Here is an 18461-nt window from a genome sequence, read left to right on the forward strand (position 1 = left end):
CATATTGCCCAGTGGCAGGCAAGACCTTAGAACATTATGGCCATGGAACAATTGACATGCAATATGTCTTAAGACTACAAAGACTTTGAATCTATGTGGGACTTCCTTCTACAATACCTGACGAAAGGGACTCCAGCGATATCATACTAACCCTTAGGAATGGGGTAAAGGGTTGGTGAGATCACCATGTGATAAGCTGCAATGTAATTCAGAAGGTAATATATGATACTTGTATGAGTTGAGTCAATGGTAATACTGCTATTGTTTCTAGCTGTGACCACAAAACTTAAAAAAAAAAAAAAACATTTTGGTTAATAAAAAATAAAAACCTTGCTTTTAAATAATAATAACTCACAACATGCAGGCTTGTAGTCCGGAAGGCACAGTGAATAGTATTTAGAAGTAGAATGTGTAGAAATGTAATGATAACCAGCCCTTACAGTGACCAGCACACAAAAGCTATTTTCACTGTAGGCAGGCCTAGCTATCCGATGTTGAAAACCAGATTACAGATTAAAATACTAACAATGTATTCCAGGAACGAGTCCAACTAGAAAATAGATTAAACAACATTTTTAATAGTTATTAAATTTCCAATTCAATGATGACTATAGATCATTGGTTCCCAACCTTTTGACTCCCGAGGACCCCCAGTGAATCAGTACTGGAAGCCAGGGACCCTCAACCAATTTGTACGATTTAAATTTCAAACATTAAAACAGTAATACGCAAAAGATACACAAACTAGTACACACCAAATAAATACTCTAATTACTAAAGCTTTTATTATTTTATATTGAAAAATATGCAAAAATCTGATCAGATTCTGCATTTTCCAAGCAATTTCTGTATTTATTTTTTAAGTACATAAGATCTGAGAAAGCTTTTTCACATAAATATGTGGTGGGGAAAGGTAGTAAAACCTTCAGTGCTTTGTGGGTTAATTCAGGATAATCTTTTCGTACATACAGCCAAAAATTCACCAGAGAATTTTCTTTAAATTGAAGCTTAAGTGCACTATCTGTGGAGATTTCAATCAAACCATTTTCTTCAGCTGATGTCAGCCCCATTAAATTGTCAATATCTAAATTGAAAGGATCTTTAATCCAGTTTTTGCTTTCATCTGGAAGTGGAAAGTACTGACAAAAACTACACCACATATCTTGGAGATGCTGGATAAAAAAATCCAAGACTTCTTTTGCTAATTCATTATCAGCAGATTCCAAGACGTCTTCAGGTTTCGAAAAGAATCAACATTTCTTTGTAATAAGCAACGAGCCCACAAGTCTAACTTTGTTATCATTGCCTCAATCTTGTCTTCAACATTAAATATTGTGATGCCAACTCCTTGCATACTCAAATTAAGTACATTTAAGTGAGTGAAGATGTCTGCCACATACGCCAGCATGGCTAACCAAGTATAGTCATGTAAGCGCTCATCAAGTGCAAACGGAGATTCCAGTTCAGTGAAGAATACTCTGATTTCATCTCTCAATTCAAAAAGCAGAGACAAAACTCTACCACATGACAGCCATCAGATTTCTGTATGCAGCAAAAGCTGACGATGATCACTATCCATGGACTGACAAAGCTGCTCAAAAAGCCTTGAATTTAGTAACCTAGCTTTGATAAAATTAACAATTTTGACTGACTCATTCAAGACCTTTTTTAATTCCTCTGGCATCTTCTTAGTGGCTAATGATTTTCTATGAATGCAACAATGATGCCATACAACTGAAGAGTTCATTTCCCTTATTCGTGCAACAAGTCCAGTTAGTCTCCCAGACATAGCACGAGCCCCATCTGTGCTGATTCCTATGCATTTGGACCACTGAATTCCATTTGATGTCAGAAATTCATTGAAAGTGCTGAAGACCTCTTCAGCAGTGGTATGTATCAAGTAGCGGCAGAACAGTAAATCTTCAATAATGGTCCTTTCAAACTCGTATCTAACGTAACACAGGAGATGAGATTTATTTGCAATGTCCGTACTTTCATCTACTTGTAGGCTATAATACTAACTCTTACAAATCCTTTCAATCAACTGTTCTTTTATGTTATCTGACATTTTGTCAATTCGCCTTTTTACAGTGGTGTTAGATAATGGCTCTAAATCTTTTGCTGCTTTCTCTCCAACCATTGCACTCACCATAGCTGTAGCAGCAGGTACTATTAGTTCTTCAGCGATGGTATGAGGTTTTCCAGCTTTTGCTATGAGCATCGACACTTCATATGAAGCTTTAAGAGCATTTTCCTTAAATGATCCTATTGCAGTTTTCTTAATTATTTTTCTACTTTGTCGGAGCTCTTGCTCTTTATTTTTGAAGAATTCTGTGCATTTGGTAGCATGTTCTCTATGCTTTGTTTCCAAGTGCCTTCATAATTTAGAAGGTTTCATGGCCTCATTTGACAGAATTTCATAACATAGCACGCATTGTGGTTGTTGTTCATGTTCTGAACCTGAACATGTGAAACCCATTGATAAATATTGAACATCGTATTTGCGACACTTCGTTTTCTTTTGACTTAAATCACTTTGTTTTGAGCATGATGGTCCATCAATGATGTCTTCAGTGGCTTTCCACTTAGGTTTAAGCCATCGATCCATCGTCCTTATGTTTGTTTAGGATACCCACAAATGACAAGTCTGTTGAATCACAACATTTGGTTATGAAATCAATTTCTAGCAAAGCTATTTGGTAATGCACATAATAGACCTTCACTACTTTACCTACTACAGGTTGCCCTCATCAGCTGTTTCCAGACTACATATGCTCTGACATTTAGAGATCAAGCTGCGCCTGTAAGAAGATTTTAACACTGTATCAGCACTGCTTTTGTGGAAAAGACAGAGGACACTAGCAAATCATATGCATGGATATGACAATCTTATGAATGCTGCTTTAAGATAATTTCATTTGCTCAGTTTAATTAAACATAGCTAGCTCATTCATTTGGCCTCCATCGTGGAAGTAGTCCATTGTTGACTGCACAGTGAGGTTCCCACAACAGTATGGGAAAATATGAGCAGGGTTGGAGTTAGGTGAGAACACTTCAGAAAGTCAATTTGTATGCAAATATATTGATTGTATTAAATTAAATGTATTGAGGTTGAGAGTCAATTTAAACCAGAGTGTCAACGAAGTTTTGTGTATGGTTTGCTGGCAGCCAGGGGACGTGGCATAAGCAGCTGATGTGACAGTGAGAATAGTTAAATACATACACATACTTGCCAACATTTTAGATAAAAACAAAATATTTGGGAGAATGTATTTCCCACATTTAAGTCTATTGAAGCAAAGGCAATGTCAGGTGTGACAGCGCCTGAATCAGGTCTATTGGCATGTATGCATACAGTGGTCTATTTAGCGGCACAAGGCTCCTGCCTCCACCAATAACAGCACATCCACATTCTCATTTCAGAGCCCAGTAAGGGTGACCCTACCTTGCACAAAAGGGTTGAATGACTATGAATTAGCAGGGTTTACCTATTTACCATTTAAGAAGGTCTACTCTAAAATTATTAGATTTATGAAGAATATTATAATGAAAACATACCCCATGAGGCAACATATAAATGGGCAGAATGTTGTGAAAAAGTATGTTATAATAGAACATGTGCTCAGACTGTATTCAGTGCATGCCACTGACTTACTCCTTGGTTGAGTTCTAGAGCTCCACTTAAATTTATGTAAAGTGACTGTGTGCAATTTTTCAATTTAATTCTACCATCACATACATAAGCACTATGATGCAAGAAAGGATAACGGACTACTCTGGGCACTTACATATGACACAAAAAGAAATCCCACAAGCCAACCTGCAACTTACCACAAGGGCAGGACTGAGAAATCAAAAGCCGTCATGCAAAAAAGTTTAAACCAGCCCCACGTCCATGGTCTCCTCATGCTAGCTCTTTCTCGTTCCATCCATTTTCTATTTCTAGTCCCTTCTTTCCTCTTCTCCCTCTCTGATCACTTTCTCTCTACCTTCCTTCTCCCTCGCGCCCTCTTTCTCTCTCCAAGCCTCCCGTGCCTGCTGTAATTAATATTGAGGAGCTGGGGAAGCGACTGAGGTGCCAGGATCAGCCTGGACGTTCAACAACAGCCTCCAGCTCAGTGGGGAAATGTCTGGTAGAATAAAAGGTCTCTCCGGTCCTGTTTAACATTTTCCCAACCAAGCACTGCCCAATGGTGGTTGCAGGTGTAGCACGCTACAGGTACGTACTTGAGCAGCACAGCAGAGGTATGAAGCACTATATAATTACAATTATAATTCCATTACAAAAAATAATTTACAATGAGAAGCCTTTCCTTTTTTCTGGAGGAAACCACTATGAAACAAACTGACATTAAAAGGCTTGTTTTGTCTCTACTCATCACTACATGGCCACCAGATGGAGGTTTCTTCCAGTCATGGTCAACTTGTGTACATCTCACACCAAAGTCACTGACTAAAGTGGGAGGCTCTTTAACATTAGGCCACGTTTGATATGCAACCTTGACACCAAACATGTAGTGTTTTTGCGTCATTTCTATTTATTTATATGGTTATTTTTTTATCTATTTTGCATATTTATGTGACAGCACACAATGCCAATGTGTTTGACAATAAATGGGTGAATTAAATATTAAACTGGTAATTATTCTAAAGATAAGAAAATGCTGTCAGAGCAAGGTGAACTATTCAAATAAAAAAGGACATCAGAAGCTGGAGCATCAAAATGGGAATCCATGATAGTAAAGAAACATAATTATGAAAAACAGATGAATAAAAAGCCATTATCTAATCTTGAAGTTTGAGACTCTGTTATGTGTGTAATAATTACCCTGTAATTTGAATGTCTACTACTGCAGTTGGGGAAAGGCTGATGCGGAGACAGCCTGGAAGTGCAACACGCTTTTTTTCTGTAAAGTTAAATGCAGACATGCAGGTATAGCGTCTTTAGCAGTCAACAACTGTTTTTATGGCTGAAAATGCTTATTTAAATAGGATCCCTGATCAAATGTGCATATTTATGGAAAATATAACAGGATCTCTTTTATAGATATAAACTGCCCTGGCCTAAAGAAAGTAAAAACACATGTTGCTGCTCTCACAAATTTCACAATGCACCTTGATGATAAAAATACCACTTTCTTTTGAAACTAGGCTTTTTGCTCTCATACCAAAATAATTTTCAACTAACTGTCTTATAATTAATAATAAATGTAAAACCAGGGCAAACACTCACTTGTTTCTCAGGCCCACCGCCTCATCAGGAAAAGTGTCTGCCTTCCTGCCGGCCCGAGGTGTCTGAACGCTCTTCAGCCTCAGAACAAGAGGCACAGCTGTTAGGAATTCCTGGCCAAAGGTTGAGAAGGCACGGGGGCAGCAAAACACTCATGGGCTGGGCTGGGCCCAAAACTAAGAGGACACAAACACTGCCGCACGAGCGCGACTCAGAGGCAGGCAGATAATAAAATAAGGCAGATGAACCCTTCAGCTTGTACCTAAGGCTGAAAGGCGATTGGCCTGATCATATTTTGGTCCCGCCACCCCTGCGCTGTCATTCACAGCTCTATTGTGTTGTGAAGGCGCATGGGCGTTTCGTTTTCTTTGAAAGAAAACGCTTGAGACCTGCGGACCCCCTGGGAATGTTCCACGGACCCCTGGGGGTCCGCAGACCACAGGTTGGGAACCACTGCTATAGATTTTAATAAATATTAAGGAATAGTGACTTTTAGAAAGTTATCTTTTACTTGACTGTATGCTAATTTGCACTGACTTCAGCTTCTCACAGCCAGTTATTAACATGTGGAATGAAAAGGGTATGAAATGCCTCACAGGAGCATACAGGGTGAACTGAATGGGCTGAGATGACTCGACTGAACTCCACAGAATATGAAGGGTGGGGACTGGCCCTTGTTTTTACAGTAGTGTCAAATACTCCAGGAAAGGTCTGTTAAGCAGCATGTAACACATGGGTCGCTCTTGCAATGGAAAGAACAGGACGCCAAGACAAATCATGTGGATCCCGTGTCTGTTGGCTGGAGTACCCCGCATTTGTTGTACCAGAATTCTGTCTTTAAGGCTACATATAACACTCAGGGCACACTTGAAAGAGAGAGAACATGATACCAAAACCATTCTTGTGTATTCACTGCCTGGCTGCTGAAGGATACTCCTTTTGTCCTACCAGACGTCTATCTCTAGGTTTGTTGTGTATACAGTACCTGTTCCAAACTAGATTTTAGGGTTATATGTAGGAGGATCCCCCCACAGACTTTCACCATCATGAAAGTGCTTAGACACTTGACATTTTGGGCACATTTGAAGTAAGGAAAAGAGGAACAACTGAAAAGTGGGTCAAGGTTGACCCTGGGAACTTTTTCCATTGGTTATGGCGTGTCCAGGAGTTATTCCCATCCACTAGCTAGTTCCAGGCATAAATGTTGCATTTCCAGACACCCACTTCATAACACTCTCTGGACCTTCAGAAGACGACTGGACCAGCTGTGACCTTCGAGGAGCCTTGAAGAACTGAACCAGCTCATCTTCTTCCCAGAACAAAAATGTGGACTCCAAGAGACAGTTGGCGGATCTCCTGTGTGTCTATAGGAAGACCACATCTACAAAAATCCTTGATCTGGAAGTACGCAGCTCACCAGTCACAACTGGACCTGGACTAGAGCCTGCTTTTGGCCTCTGCCTGGTACTCTGCTGGTCTCCCTTAAAGTCCTGGGGGCTTTTTAAGAGTACTCCTGTGGTGGATTGGGACAAGTCTAGGTCAGAAGGTGAATTCTGGTTGGTGTATCTGACTCGCGCTCCAGCGCTGTCAGCCTGAAATTGTGCCTAGGCCCTGGTCTACTGTGGACATAGACTATCTTTGGTGCTTTGCGTTTTATGCTGCTATTGTCACTTAAATCTTTAAAAAATGTCACCAGTTCCTCCGTTTGGCAAGTCTTTGTCAATTTGTTTGTTAAATTGTAAGCTATTTTTCTAATTCATTTTGGGATGATTTTAATTGTTTCGCGTTTTAACTTTATTACTGTTTTGGTAATGCATAAATAATTTACAAATTGCCCTAAAGTAAGCGTTTCTGCTCTGTTCCACAGCTACTGAGGTGTTGAGCTTAGGGTAATTTTGTGACTTTGAGGGTTCACCCTGACACGGGCTAGGATTATTCCTTGAGGTGTTGAGTCAACTCATCCTCAATAATAATCCAGTTTCTTAGATGGAGCAAAACCCATTGTTTGTTTGGAAAGTAAACAGTATATCTCACTGCTGTAAGCCACTGTTTCTATTAAAAAGAAAAGTCTCAGTTTTGACATGTACTGTGTGAGAGCCTGCTGCTAACTACTACCATCATACACAATCTTATTGTGTACGTCAGGTCTTAATCTCGAAAAGTGAAAACAGGAAAGCGTGCACAAACTGGATGACCTGATTTAATGGTGTTTTGTATTGTCTAACAACATCTGCTTGCCCTTCCGGGAGCAGAGTGCCATAAAAGAAGCATATTGTAACTTAAATCTAATCACCTTTCGGAACTAGAGAGCATGTGTGCAAAATCTGCAATTCTCAATGGCAACAAGCCTATTGCAGAAGGTTTTCTACTAAAACGAACCAACTGCTGACTTACCCTATTGGAACCAAAGTGAAATATGCAAGTTACTGGGACCCACTCCTCCTTATGTTGATAATAGGCAATGCTATAGGAGTTGCATTCAAGTAAAGATAGGATCCAAATACATGGATGTCATTTTTTCAACATAATTTGAGGGGCGATCCTAGAGGTGTAGTGTTTAACAAAATCTTAATCGGAACAGATGAGAAAGGCAGAGTCTAGACACTCCAATACTCCTACATTCTTTTGTGCTTTTGTAAGAAAAACACAATTTTCATCAGCCCTTTTCATCAAACTTGCAATCTGTTTCATTAAGTGAGGAAATGCGGTTATGAGGAAAATGCGCCTCACAATGTTCAAGAGTTCTTCGCCATCTCTCATTTTCTGGACCAGGCAATTTTACATACGTAAAGGTTAGACTGAATGTACATTTCTCAGTTTTTGTAATCTTGTGGAAGAAAAAAATCCAGTGTGGAGTACACCCTTGGTATCAAATTGATCTACAACACTTTTAGTGCTCTGCACCCACCCCAGTTTGAGTTCTTTCGGGAAGAAGAAAAAGCCTTACATAAATATACCTGCAACTTCCCAGACCAAGAAGTCATTTGGAGTAGGCATCCAACACTCTTTCACCACTGGTGTGTTCAAATGTCACTCAAAAAAGGCTCCAGCCTATGGCATCACAAAATATAGGTCACTGGACCAGCCCACGTCAGCCATTGGATACCTTCACTTTGAGTAACTGTGTTTTCACACTGTACATGTATACATACACAAACCGTTTTCCTAAAAAAATAACACTTTCTAGACGTTTGTATTCCCCAGTGAGCGCTAGTCCATATGGTATAGTAAAATGTCAACATTTGCTTTTGTAACAATCAAGACTTGTATAGTGAGATGCAGTTGACACATCACTATCAAACAGCTTGGGAATATTTATCCTTTGGAAAAATTAGCACAAGGCTTTAATGTAGCAAGACTTTATACGTAATTTTTAGGTTGAAGTCACACCCACTCTTATTCCCAATCTCCATTGCACTCTACTGTGAGGACCTCTATCATATTGTTCTGTGGGGACCTCTACTGGAACTACAGCATAACTGCAGCTTTGCATTTCAAATACAGTCTTTGCAGTCGTATTGTTCATTAAGACCCAGACAGACTAGCCACAAAGAGAAGGGCCTTGAGAGCTAGCTGGATCCTTGAGAGCTAGCTGGATCACCCATAACTCAATCAGGTTGAGTGTCCATCACCATCACTGGTGTCCTGGATTGGTTACTCTTTGGGATCTGAGCCCTCGAAGTGGAATCTCCTTGCTTCTAATGAGGTGCTCAGACTCCCTGCATGAATGATGTGGAAATTTAGATGGGGTATTATTTCTGGTCGAGTTCATTGCAGCACCGGTAGTGTCGAGCCAGAGACAATAGTTGCACACCGATGGCATTGACTGTGGTGCTGAAGGAGTCACTTGCTGTGCCGGTGAGGCAATAGTATATGGCGCTGATACAGAAGATCCTGATGGGCTACTAAGCAGAGGTGGCGGCAGCCATGGTACAGAGCCTACAGGTGGCACTGGAGCAATGTTTGGGGTTGTAGCCCAGTTCACAGCAAAGAAAGGAATGAAGCGAAGGGAACCGTGTAGTACTATATCGAAAGAGTTCCAAACGTGAATCACATTGGACCCAAGGAGCCAGGCGGCATTTCAGAGAGGGACCATTTTTTATCAGAACATGTCATATACTGGTTTGCAACATCTGCCCCCTTTGAAGACTACAGGCCTCTGATTTCTAGCTCCTTCTGCTGAGCACCCATCCTAGGGTGGAGGCATGTGTGAAGACCATTGTCACTGCCTGTGGAAGATGGAACAGCTTCCCTTGAGTCAGACTGCCATCCAACCTTCAATCACAGCAAATCTGCTGCAGTGTCCCAGAAATCATGATGGAGCACTGAAGATCTTCACTATTTTGAAAGCACAGTCTGCAAAGGCACCATTGGAGAGCCCTCGTCACTTACACCAGCGTGCATGAGTGCCCATCAGAATCCAGGAAGCTAGTAAGTCTGCTCCAGTTGGAAAACTGATCTATTTAATCAGCATTCGGGTGCATTGGTAAAGAGTGCAGGGAAACAAGGCAAAAAGCAGGAATTTAAATGAAAACCGAGCTACAGTCTGGTGGCAGTATGCAAGCTCAAGCAGAGGCAGTCTAGATGCAGTCAGGAATCTGCAAGAGGTAAGTAGTTCAAGTTTCCCAACAGGGCAGAAACGACAAGACTATCTACAGAAAGACTGTGGAACAGTAATAGGCTGGAACAGTGGACACAGAAGGATACCACACACAATTGCAAAGAATTGTCTACTGGGAAGTCAGAATTTAAATAGTTTACAAATGAATCATGAAATGGGCACCAGAGGACATTTTATCATTGCAAAGTGTGGTTTCCGATAAGTCAGTGAAGGATGTCAAGGTCCCTTTCGGAATGGTGTGGCTAAGTGAACTAGGGACCCAGTCCCATATTCATGTGCTAAGCACTTGGGTACGAAAACTGTTAGTTATACTACATCAGCATTAGAGTTTCAAGTTACATGGCCACAAAGAGTAAGATTGAACAACCATTGCACTTAGGGTTGTGAGCTCAATAATGCAAAAAACACCAGCACAGTCAGTTATACCAGCAAGGTAGGGCTTCCTCAATTGTTAGCTTGACTAAATTGAAGATCGCAGGTGTATTGCTAGGCCAACAGAGAAGGTGCCTTCCTGCTGCAGACTGAGGGCTCTGACTCTCAGGGCAGCAGCAGAGGTAAGGAAAGGCTATCAGTTGTACCTTTTAAATGTCCTGCTATAGCAACGTTGGGGGTCTTGAAGTTGCTGTGCAGCTGGTGTTTAGACAGAGAGAGTTCATCAGGAGGAATCCCTAATAAAGTGCATAGTGATGTCACTTTGTACCACGACAGGCTAACATACAAAGGCTGAGGAAGGCAGCCAAAACAGTGAATCTTTCATCTGCAGTCAAAGAACAACAAACTCCCACTTGACAATATAACCACGAGTCAAACTGTGTCGCAATTTTCCTCAGGATGGCAAACTGGCTGTTGACGAAATATTAAAGCTGGCAACAATAAGCTAGGTCTAGGACGAAGATAAATGCCCTACATGATGTGACTATATATGTAAATAAATACAGAGAGTGACAGCTCTGCAAAGTCTGCAATCTCTACCTTTCTCGCAACAACTTAACACAGTTGATATACAGGGATAGGCAGGGAACCAAAAGCAGTCCTGACAAAAAATTATTCATGTTATCTTCCTAGTGGAAACCAAAATTAACATTATCGTTCTTCCTAGTGGAAACCAATTTTTTTTCCCTCCTTCCACTTTGTGTTGCAAAACGACTGTTGGGACACTAGAATTACCTGCCATTGAGTGGCATTCATTTCTCATTTTTATCACACTGTAACATGAAGCCTTTATGAAGTGTACCCATCTATTCCAAGACTTGAAATTTCATTAATCAAATATTGTTTTCTGGGTTTTTTTTATTACCAACTGCTGCCTTCGAAACATGTCAATTTTTCTCTAATGGTAAATAGTTTTCAGTAGAATACGACACAGACTTCTGCCAAATCTTACATCTACAGGCATTAACGCCATTAAAGCACTGACATTTCGTTCTCCAGGTTTTCTGTTCCATTGCCTAGTAAATTTTGTCGAATTTGTATACTATTTCTTGTTGTAGCCTTTTAATTTCTTCAGACTATCTCCATTATTACCATTTATGAAGAAGGAGTAGGGAAAATATTTTAAGAGTGATCTTTATCCGAATGAAACATTCTAGGCTTAAAAGAATTCCTCTATGGTGTTTCACAGTTTAAAACCTGAAATCATTCTCTATGATATGCCTCTGCGTTCTTTGCCCACTTCATCGACCTGTGCAAAGACCATTTCTTAGAATCCTAATTGCTGTTTGTGTCTTTGTTTTATTTCTACTAAGAGGGCTCACAAAGCAGTACGGTGTTATTGTATTCTTTTCTGGTGCACAGGGTCTTACCCCCTTGTGCTCTGTCTTTCTAATGGGTCTTTGCTAATTTAGGTTGTCTTTTCCCATCTGACTCCTAAGACAAAGGAGCATCAACTCCAAGATGGGGGACACCATAAAGGTTGTTCCACATTCTTCAACCGTTTTTACCTAAATCATCAGCTTGGAAGTGTTCTGCTCTCTAGGTCAATGTCCTGCCAACTTACCCAGTAACTGGTGGAAGTGGGCCTCTCACATCCCACACATTATTGCATGACATAAAGCAGGATCTTGGTGTTCAGAAAATACCCAGATGAAAGCACTAAAGATTTGAGTCAAATGTCACTATGATATAAGAGATAGGAGTGAAGAGCATCTAGTTTGTAGCGGTTCTCAAGAGAGAGGTCAAAGCATTCCGTGTTTTAGGACGGTAGACCTCAAGGGATATACTGCCTTGGTTCAACTATTTGAAAGTGAGTTGGGTTAGGACATCTGCAGTGACTGAATGGAACTTTATGGTTTATATGTAATTGGGTGGAATTGAATCTAGGTATTTCATTCTTTCCCCTCATTCCACTTTGTAAACTGTACAGAGGACCTGGAGCTTGACGACCTTTGCTTCCTCCGGGAGCCAATGGTGGGATTTTTAAGATGGTTTAATGTGGTTATTTGCTAAGGTTCAGACACAGTCTAGCTACTTGGTTTTGCAGTCTTCGAAATTTCCAATGATGTACTTGAGGATTCCAGAGGAAATGACATGGTAATTATCACAGTGTACCATGACCAAAACCCTTGTAAGCTCCACTAAGTTATTGGTCTGAAGTAGCAGGAACATTTTCTGTAGGATGGTCAGCCGAAGGTTGACACATTTTGCAACAGTCTTGACTTGAGACATAAATAAGAGGCTGACTTCAAAGAGGAGTCCTAGGTTTTTAATGCTGAGGTAGATGGAGATGTTCTGAGATCTGGGGCCAACCAGAATACAGAGTTGAGGTTTGTCATCCCCCAATTCAGGTTTTCTGTTCTAGCTATATTTATGCACAAAAAAAGGTCTCATTCATTAAGTGGTGAGAGGCGAAAGTGGCCTGGGACTGCAGTCTGATTTTTTAGTCTCATAAGTGATTTGGGTGTCATGAGTGTACACTTGGATTCTCACTCTCTGAGGTTCGTTCCATCAGCAGCACTAATGGGCACATGTAGATGTATATAACAGGTACGTGTGAGGCAAGCCAGTAAACATTGGGGTACTTACCATAACACTAGTCAGGAAGACCATTCCACTGCACCAAACTTCATATTCTGTGACTGGTTAGACGAAAAATGTATCCAGGGCACAGACAGCCAGGCCTACCCTGCTTTCCAACCAACAGAGGAGAATTACATGGTCCACCTTCTTGAAAGCTGCAGAGATTGAGGAGTATATTAAGATTTTTTTTGTCTTTATTCCATTACGTTTTTTGCCCAGTGTTTCTCCATACAGCTTCCATGTAACTAACTAACTAACTAACTAGTCTAAATCCAAGCTCTTTGTCATGGAGGAGGTAATAATCTTGGAGTTTTCTAGAAAGGATTGCTTCCTTGATTCTCTTAGGTACGGTGGGTTCTAAATTGAGCAGTAGTTTTCCAAGATATTTGGGTAAAAGAATGACTCCCTCTAAAAGAAATACACTTGCCATGTTGGTGATCTTCCCATTAAGTGATTGGAGGAGTTATTTTAACCAGGTCACTGGACAGTGGTCCACAGGCATGGTTTAGTGCTCACTGTCTCCCTCTCTTTTCCTTGCTATTTCCGAGAACGATCTTGTGAGCCGTTGAGTACATCGAAGAGCTGTTCTCAAACCAGATCCCTGTGAGACCAACTGGGTGACAGATTCCTAAACAAGATTGAGGGTGTTCAGAGAATACTTCTTGGGAGGAGGGGTTTAACCACAGCAGTTGTTAATGATGGCGTGGATATATTCTGTGATGAGAAAACAATACTGTCAGGATAACTTACATGTAGCATAAGCATCTACAGCCTTCATAGCTGACAGCATGGTTCTATTACTTGTTTTACTGAATTAAATACCTGCACTCGTGGAGCCAATTCCAGCAGTGAGGACCGATCTAGGTGTAATTTTTGCAGCATACTTGAGAAATTGTGATTTTCCAGTGCCTGGGTCGCCAACTAACAAAAGATGAGATTCTCCTAGGAAAATACATAGACAAAGGTAAGGAAGACGTCTCTAAGAGCAGACATGACACACAACACTAAGTGAAACATGCTAATATGTTAACATTTTACTGTGTTCAGCTCAACAAAAGAAGTGTGCAAAGTGAATGAATAATGTCAGCAGCTCACAAGGAGGTGATGTTCAAAGACAGTTCAAATGTAGCATACCGTAAATTGGCACCAACACTTTAGCTTACACTGTCACTATCATTCCCGCAGATGTTTTCCTTCACATATTCAGAAGTATTCTGCAGACCTGGACTGCCTCCATATAAGAATGTGAAATAAATGAATGGGTTTTTGCATTTTTAAAAGGTTGTCGTAGTGGACGTTCACTAAGTGGTCCCTACTGATTGTTACAAACTAATTTATTCCACAAAGATGGAGCATGGAAGTATTAATACTTAAAAAAACGGAATGACTTCTACATTTTTAGGGATTTTAGACAATTCCTCAAAAAAAAAAAAATGATCCCAACTATCTTAAGCATGACACCCAGTACTGAAATATTGCTGATGGCAGATGGAGGTTAAATTAGACAGGACAGCCTACTGAGATCTCTTGAGCGAGACTCATGCTCTCCTGTGTACAGGCCATCAATATTTTAGCATCAAACATTTCTCATTGGCAGATATTGCATGACATGGAAGATATTAACTGCTAAAAAACGAGTAGAATAGAAGAGTTACCACATTTAATTCTAGTTCTCCAACATGGACATCAGAATAATTACATAAACATTCTGATCAATACACTTTGTAATTTGAGAAACATAAAAAAAATCATGACTGCCTATAAGAAAGAACATTTTCTCTCTTAATTTTAAAAATGCAGACATCAGACTTCCTTAAGACCCCACCTTGACAACTTTGGCCACAAGGATGGTGAGAAAAAAATGCAAGTGGAGGGCATTTTCTGTAAGCAGTAAAGGAGGCCATTTATCATTTAAAAGAAGAACATTCAAAGCTGGATGAGGCCAAATACAGTACTCTCCCTTCTTGGCAAGTTCTTAAGGTCTATCTGTTTCTGTAAACACCAAATGCCGAACCATGGATAGGAAGAGTTAATAGAAGGCCATTTGGACTCTTACAACATTCAAAATTTTCTCTAGAATATTTAGGTGCTATACTACATCTGCCCAGGATCCAGTTGGTGAAGCTCAGTGATGGCATAGTGGGGTGAGACCCTTAATAGATAGCTGACGTTGTACCAGAAACTACCTTTTCCTCAGTCAATATGAGAACCATGGTAGTTTTGAAGTGTCTCTATAGTAGTGTGAATAGTGTAAGTAAATATCTTCTTGTAATCAACAAATATTTTAGAACTTGTCTTGAACGTCAGTTTCTACTTAACTGATCTTCCAAATACTGATCAAAACAATTAGACTTCAATTTCAGGAGCTCACAAAAGCATCAGATTTAGCATGCACTCTATTTAGCGAAAACTCACGTCTCTATTTGGTTTATAATGTATTCTAACTTGAACAAGAATGTTTTATAAATCTGTTATTTCAGCATTATCAAAATTAAATGCAACGTATTGCTTGGTGCTGTTATTTTGAGAGAACAACAGGATCAGTATAATAAAGAAATGCCCAATTCACTTACAACCAACAGTACAAAATAAATAAGGCATTTCTAAACTCGAACGGGGCATTTATCTGGAGAATTACAATCCTGTTCAACACTGTTACCTACAGAAATAACAGAAGAAATGTATTACAACATTGCTAACAAGTTTGGATAGCTGTCATCCTCATCAATTACCAAGTTAAAAAAAGATATGCTCTTTTAAACCTGTCTTTCAAAAGAAAATCTACGCCGTGCAGGTCAGTATGTGATGATAGTTTCAATAACTTGCAAACCAAGCTTCTTGATAAAGTCTCAGGGGTCACCTATAATAGAGTCTTGCATGTTAACGAACTCCACTGAGACTTCATGTGCTACTTTGAGTACCTTCCAACCTGATAACATTTGATCTGGTGTAGTGTGTTCATAGTATCAATGTCGACAACTATACCTTTTAGCTAGATTGTATTCTTTAGTAAAATGAACTCAAGGTTGTTGAAGACAATAAAATAAAAGAGTCCTACAGCTTAAATTGCATTCAATCCACGAGTGCTCAGAGTACTTAATTTGCAATCCATTTTGTTTCATGCTGCTGTAACAATTGTTTTCGAGTGCCTTCTCTAGCCAGTTTGTGTAGGATTTGCAGCACCTGCGTTCTTACTTGGTTAATATACATGTAGGTATTAAGCAAAATGTCTAGCCACAAGATACTTCAGCCTATTGGTCCTGTGTTGAATCTATCTACATTTGCCTTTTTCCTCATAGACAGCTGCATAGGCATAAAAAGAAACTCATATTTGCAACTGCAGCTTATGAATTGTGCCAATTTGATGAATTATACAATCTAGGGATGACCTATTCAATCTCCTTTTGTGACAGAACTGCAATTAGCAGAGTTTAGTCGCGGAAAGGTGCTTGGTTATTTGGTTGCAAATGTTAATGAATATAATCGGAATTTTTTTATACTTGTCTTGTAATTAAATGTAAACTTTAAATTGTATTTGCTGTCCATTGTGATTTTCATGGAATATGGATCAAGCAGGCCAAAGCAGATGTCCAATGTTCTCAAAGTTGGCCTCAGGCCAGGAAATCACTTTCTTCTTCAATTGGTATCTTACGAGAAGCTAACTGTGTTGCCCATGCAGGACTACAGACCATGCTTCCTGGTCACCATGAGATGTTGTCTGGCCCACTGATGCTGAAGGCAGCAGGTAATAATGCATCTTGGTAAATTTTCTGTGGATGAGTTACAACAGCACATATGCACTCTCAGAACACAGATGCATTGTGAAATATTCTTCTGTAAATTCAACATTTAGGGGTCCAAGTCTGGTATATGATTTGGCTAATCTTCTAACTCCTTCAGTGCGATACTGCCATTTTTGGTAGACTTTACTTCCGTGGACATTTCTGATGTTGAATATATTCAACCAACCCAATTCTGGTCTTTGTTGCTGAAAATTCCCTCATTAGAGTTTCCTGGTTGGTCGTAGACATGGTGTCTGTCTCTGGAGAACCAGTCCAGGAACCATACTACTGTATCAAAGATAAATAGCTTTTTTGCAGCCAGGCCAAGAACATAAGCAAGAACACCTGAAGTAACTTGGGGGTGGGGTGGCAGCGTACACGTGACAGGAGGCTATAGCAACTTCAGAAGGAATGTCCTAGTTGCTGAAGGGTGCAGGCAACTCAGAGCATAATGCGTTCTCAGTAGTCTTCGTGGTGTAATTTAGCAGTGGGATGCGAAGATTAGGGTAAAGTGGGTGAAGGTGTCTGCTTGTTTCCTTGTTAAGCAGCATGACCAACCACGAAACAGCGAGAGAGGTGTCACATAGTGTGGTTAGTACATATCAAGACTCTAGTAGCTGCAATATAGCACTCAACACCTGTGTTGTTGGTTAATGGCAGTCATGGTGGACAGAAGAAGCATGGAACGTCACATACAGACAATATCCTCATCCTATACATAGGCCTCTAGTACCCTTTACTAATAGTGGATTTTTCATTTCACAGACTGAATATCGGATAACTCCCAGATAACTATGGTGAGACAAGAGTACTTGGGGCTTCTCCATAGTGGATAAAAATGATTTACATGGCTGAACCTTAAATTCGAAACAGTAATACTTACTACAAGGTGACGTAGTGTAGGACTACTTGGCTGTATTGCCTTCAGCACAGTGACAAAAACAGATAAACCACAGATAGCTTTCATTAGCAAAAAGGTACAGTGTATTTGTGCTTGTCACATGTGTAACATGTGAAGGTAAAGGTATTCCAATGACTCTTGTATGAATAAAGATGCGTATATTCAAGTTTAAAAGATGACACAATCGGAACTCCTGAGATGGCCATAGCCAAGGAAGTGGATCCTCATCCTCCAACTGTCACCACCTCAGAACATTTCAAAGCATATGACAACTCACACAAGAGACGTATCACGGGCATAAGATGATACAAGCTTCCCTCCTTAAAAGAAGCAGACAGATGATTGGAACAAATGAACAAGTTACGTCTTTTGGTTACACCTTATCTGGTAGCGACTATATCTAGCTACAGATTCCTTAACTTTGAATTTCGCAGGCGTCAGTCTGGATCCGGAAGATTTTCATGAGCAGTACCCCTGCATGCTGTCAGGTGGCATCGATCGGCTCTGAGTGAGTCATCAGCATTGTCCACACCAGAACAATCTCGCTGTACCTATGTAGGTGCGACTGAGGCGCGCTGACATCAGTTACTTTTCACGACTTACCACACCAGAAGCACAGAGCCATGAAGTGCAATGACCACTAGTGTGTGAACAACTAGGGCCCAGAAGAACGAGTTACTTACCTTCGGTAACGACTTTTCTGGTGGATACATTAGCTACCTGTGGATTCCTCACCTAATGAATACTCCCATTGCGCCAGCATTCGACGGAAATCTTCTTACTAGTCTCTGCACGTCGACGAGGACGTCACTCTAGCCCACGCGACGCCGTCTGACGTCATACAGGCAATAAGAGGTCCTCGACGACGTGCGGACGTCAGTACCAATCATTTTTTACGTGCATGAGAACAAC

At 40.4% G+C, this 18461-nt stretch overlaps 1 protein-coding gene across 4 annotated transcripts in view; it reads right to left on the reverse strand.

Moving 5' to 3' along the window:
- Positions 1-18461, reverse strand: part of MCM9 (minichromosome maintenance 9 homologous recombination repair factor) — a 287879-nt gene that overhangs the window by 157831 nt on the left and 111587 nt on the right. For 2 of the 4 annotated variants that reach the window (XM_069235378.1, XM_069235380.1), the window contains exon 7: positions 13689-13808. In XM_069235378.1, the coding sequence (XP_069091479.1) occupies positions 13689-13808 (120 nt within the window). Of the gene's footprint in view, positions 1-605; positions 2802-10013; positions 13581-13688; positions 13809-18461 lie in introns of those variants that run through there. The other 2 variants (XM_069235381.1, XM_069235379.1) reach the window with 2 other exon arrangements.

Source organism: Pleurodeles waltl, chromosome 5, assembly GCF_031143425.1.
Source record: "Pleurodeles waltl isolate 20211129_DDA chromosome 5, aPleWal1.hap1.20221129, whole genome shotgun sequence".
NCBI classification, from domain to species: domain Eukaryota; kingdom Metazoa; phylum Chordata; class Amphibia; order Caudata; family Salamandridae; genus Pleurodeles; species Pleurodeles waltl.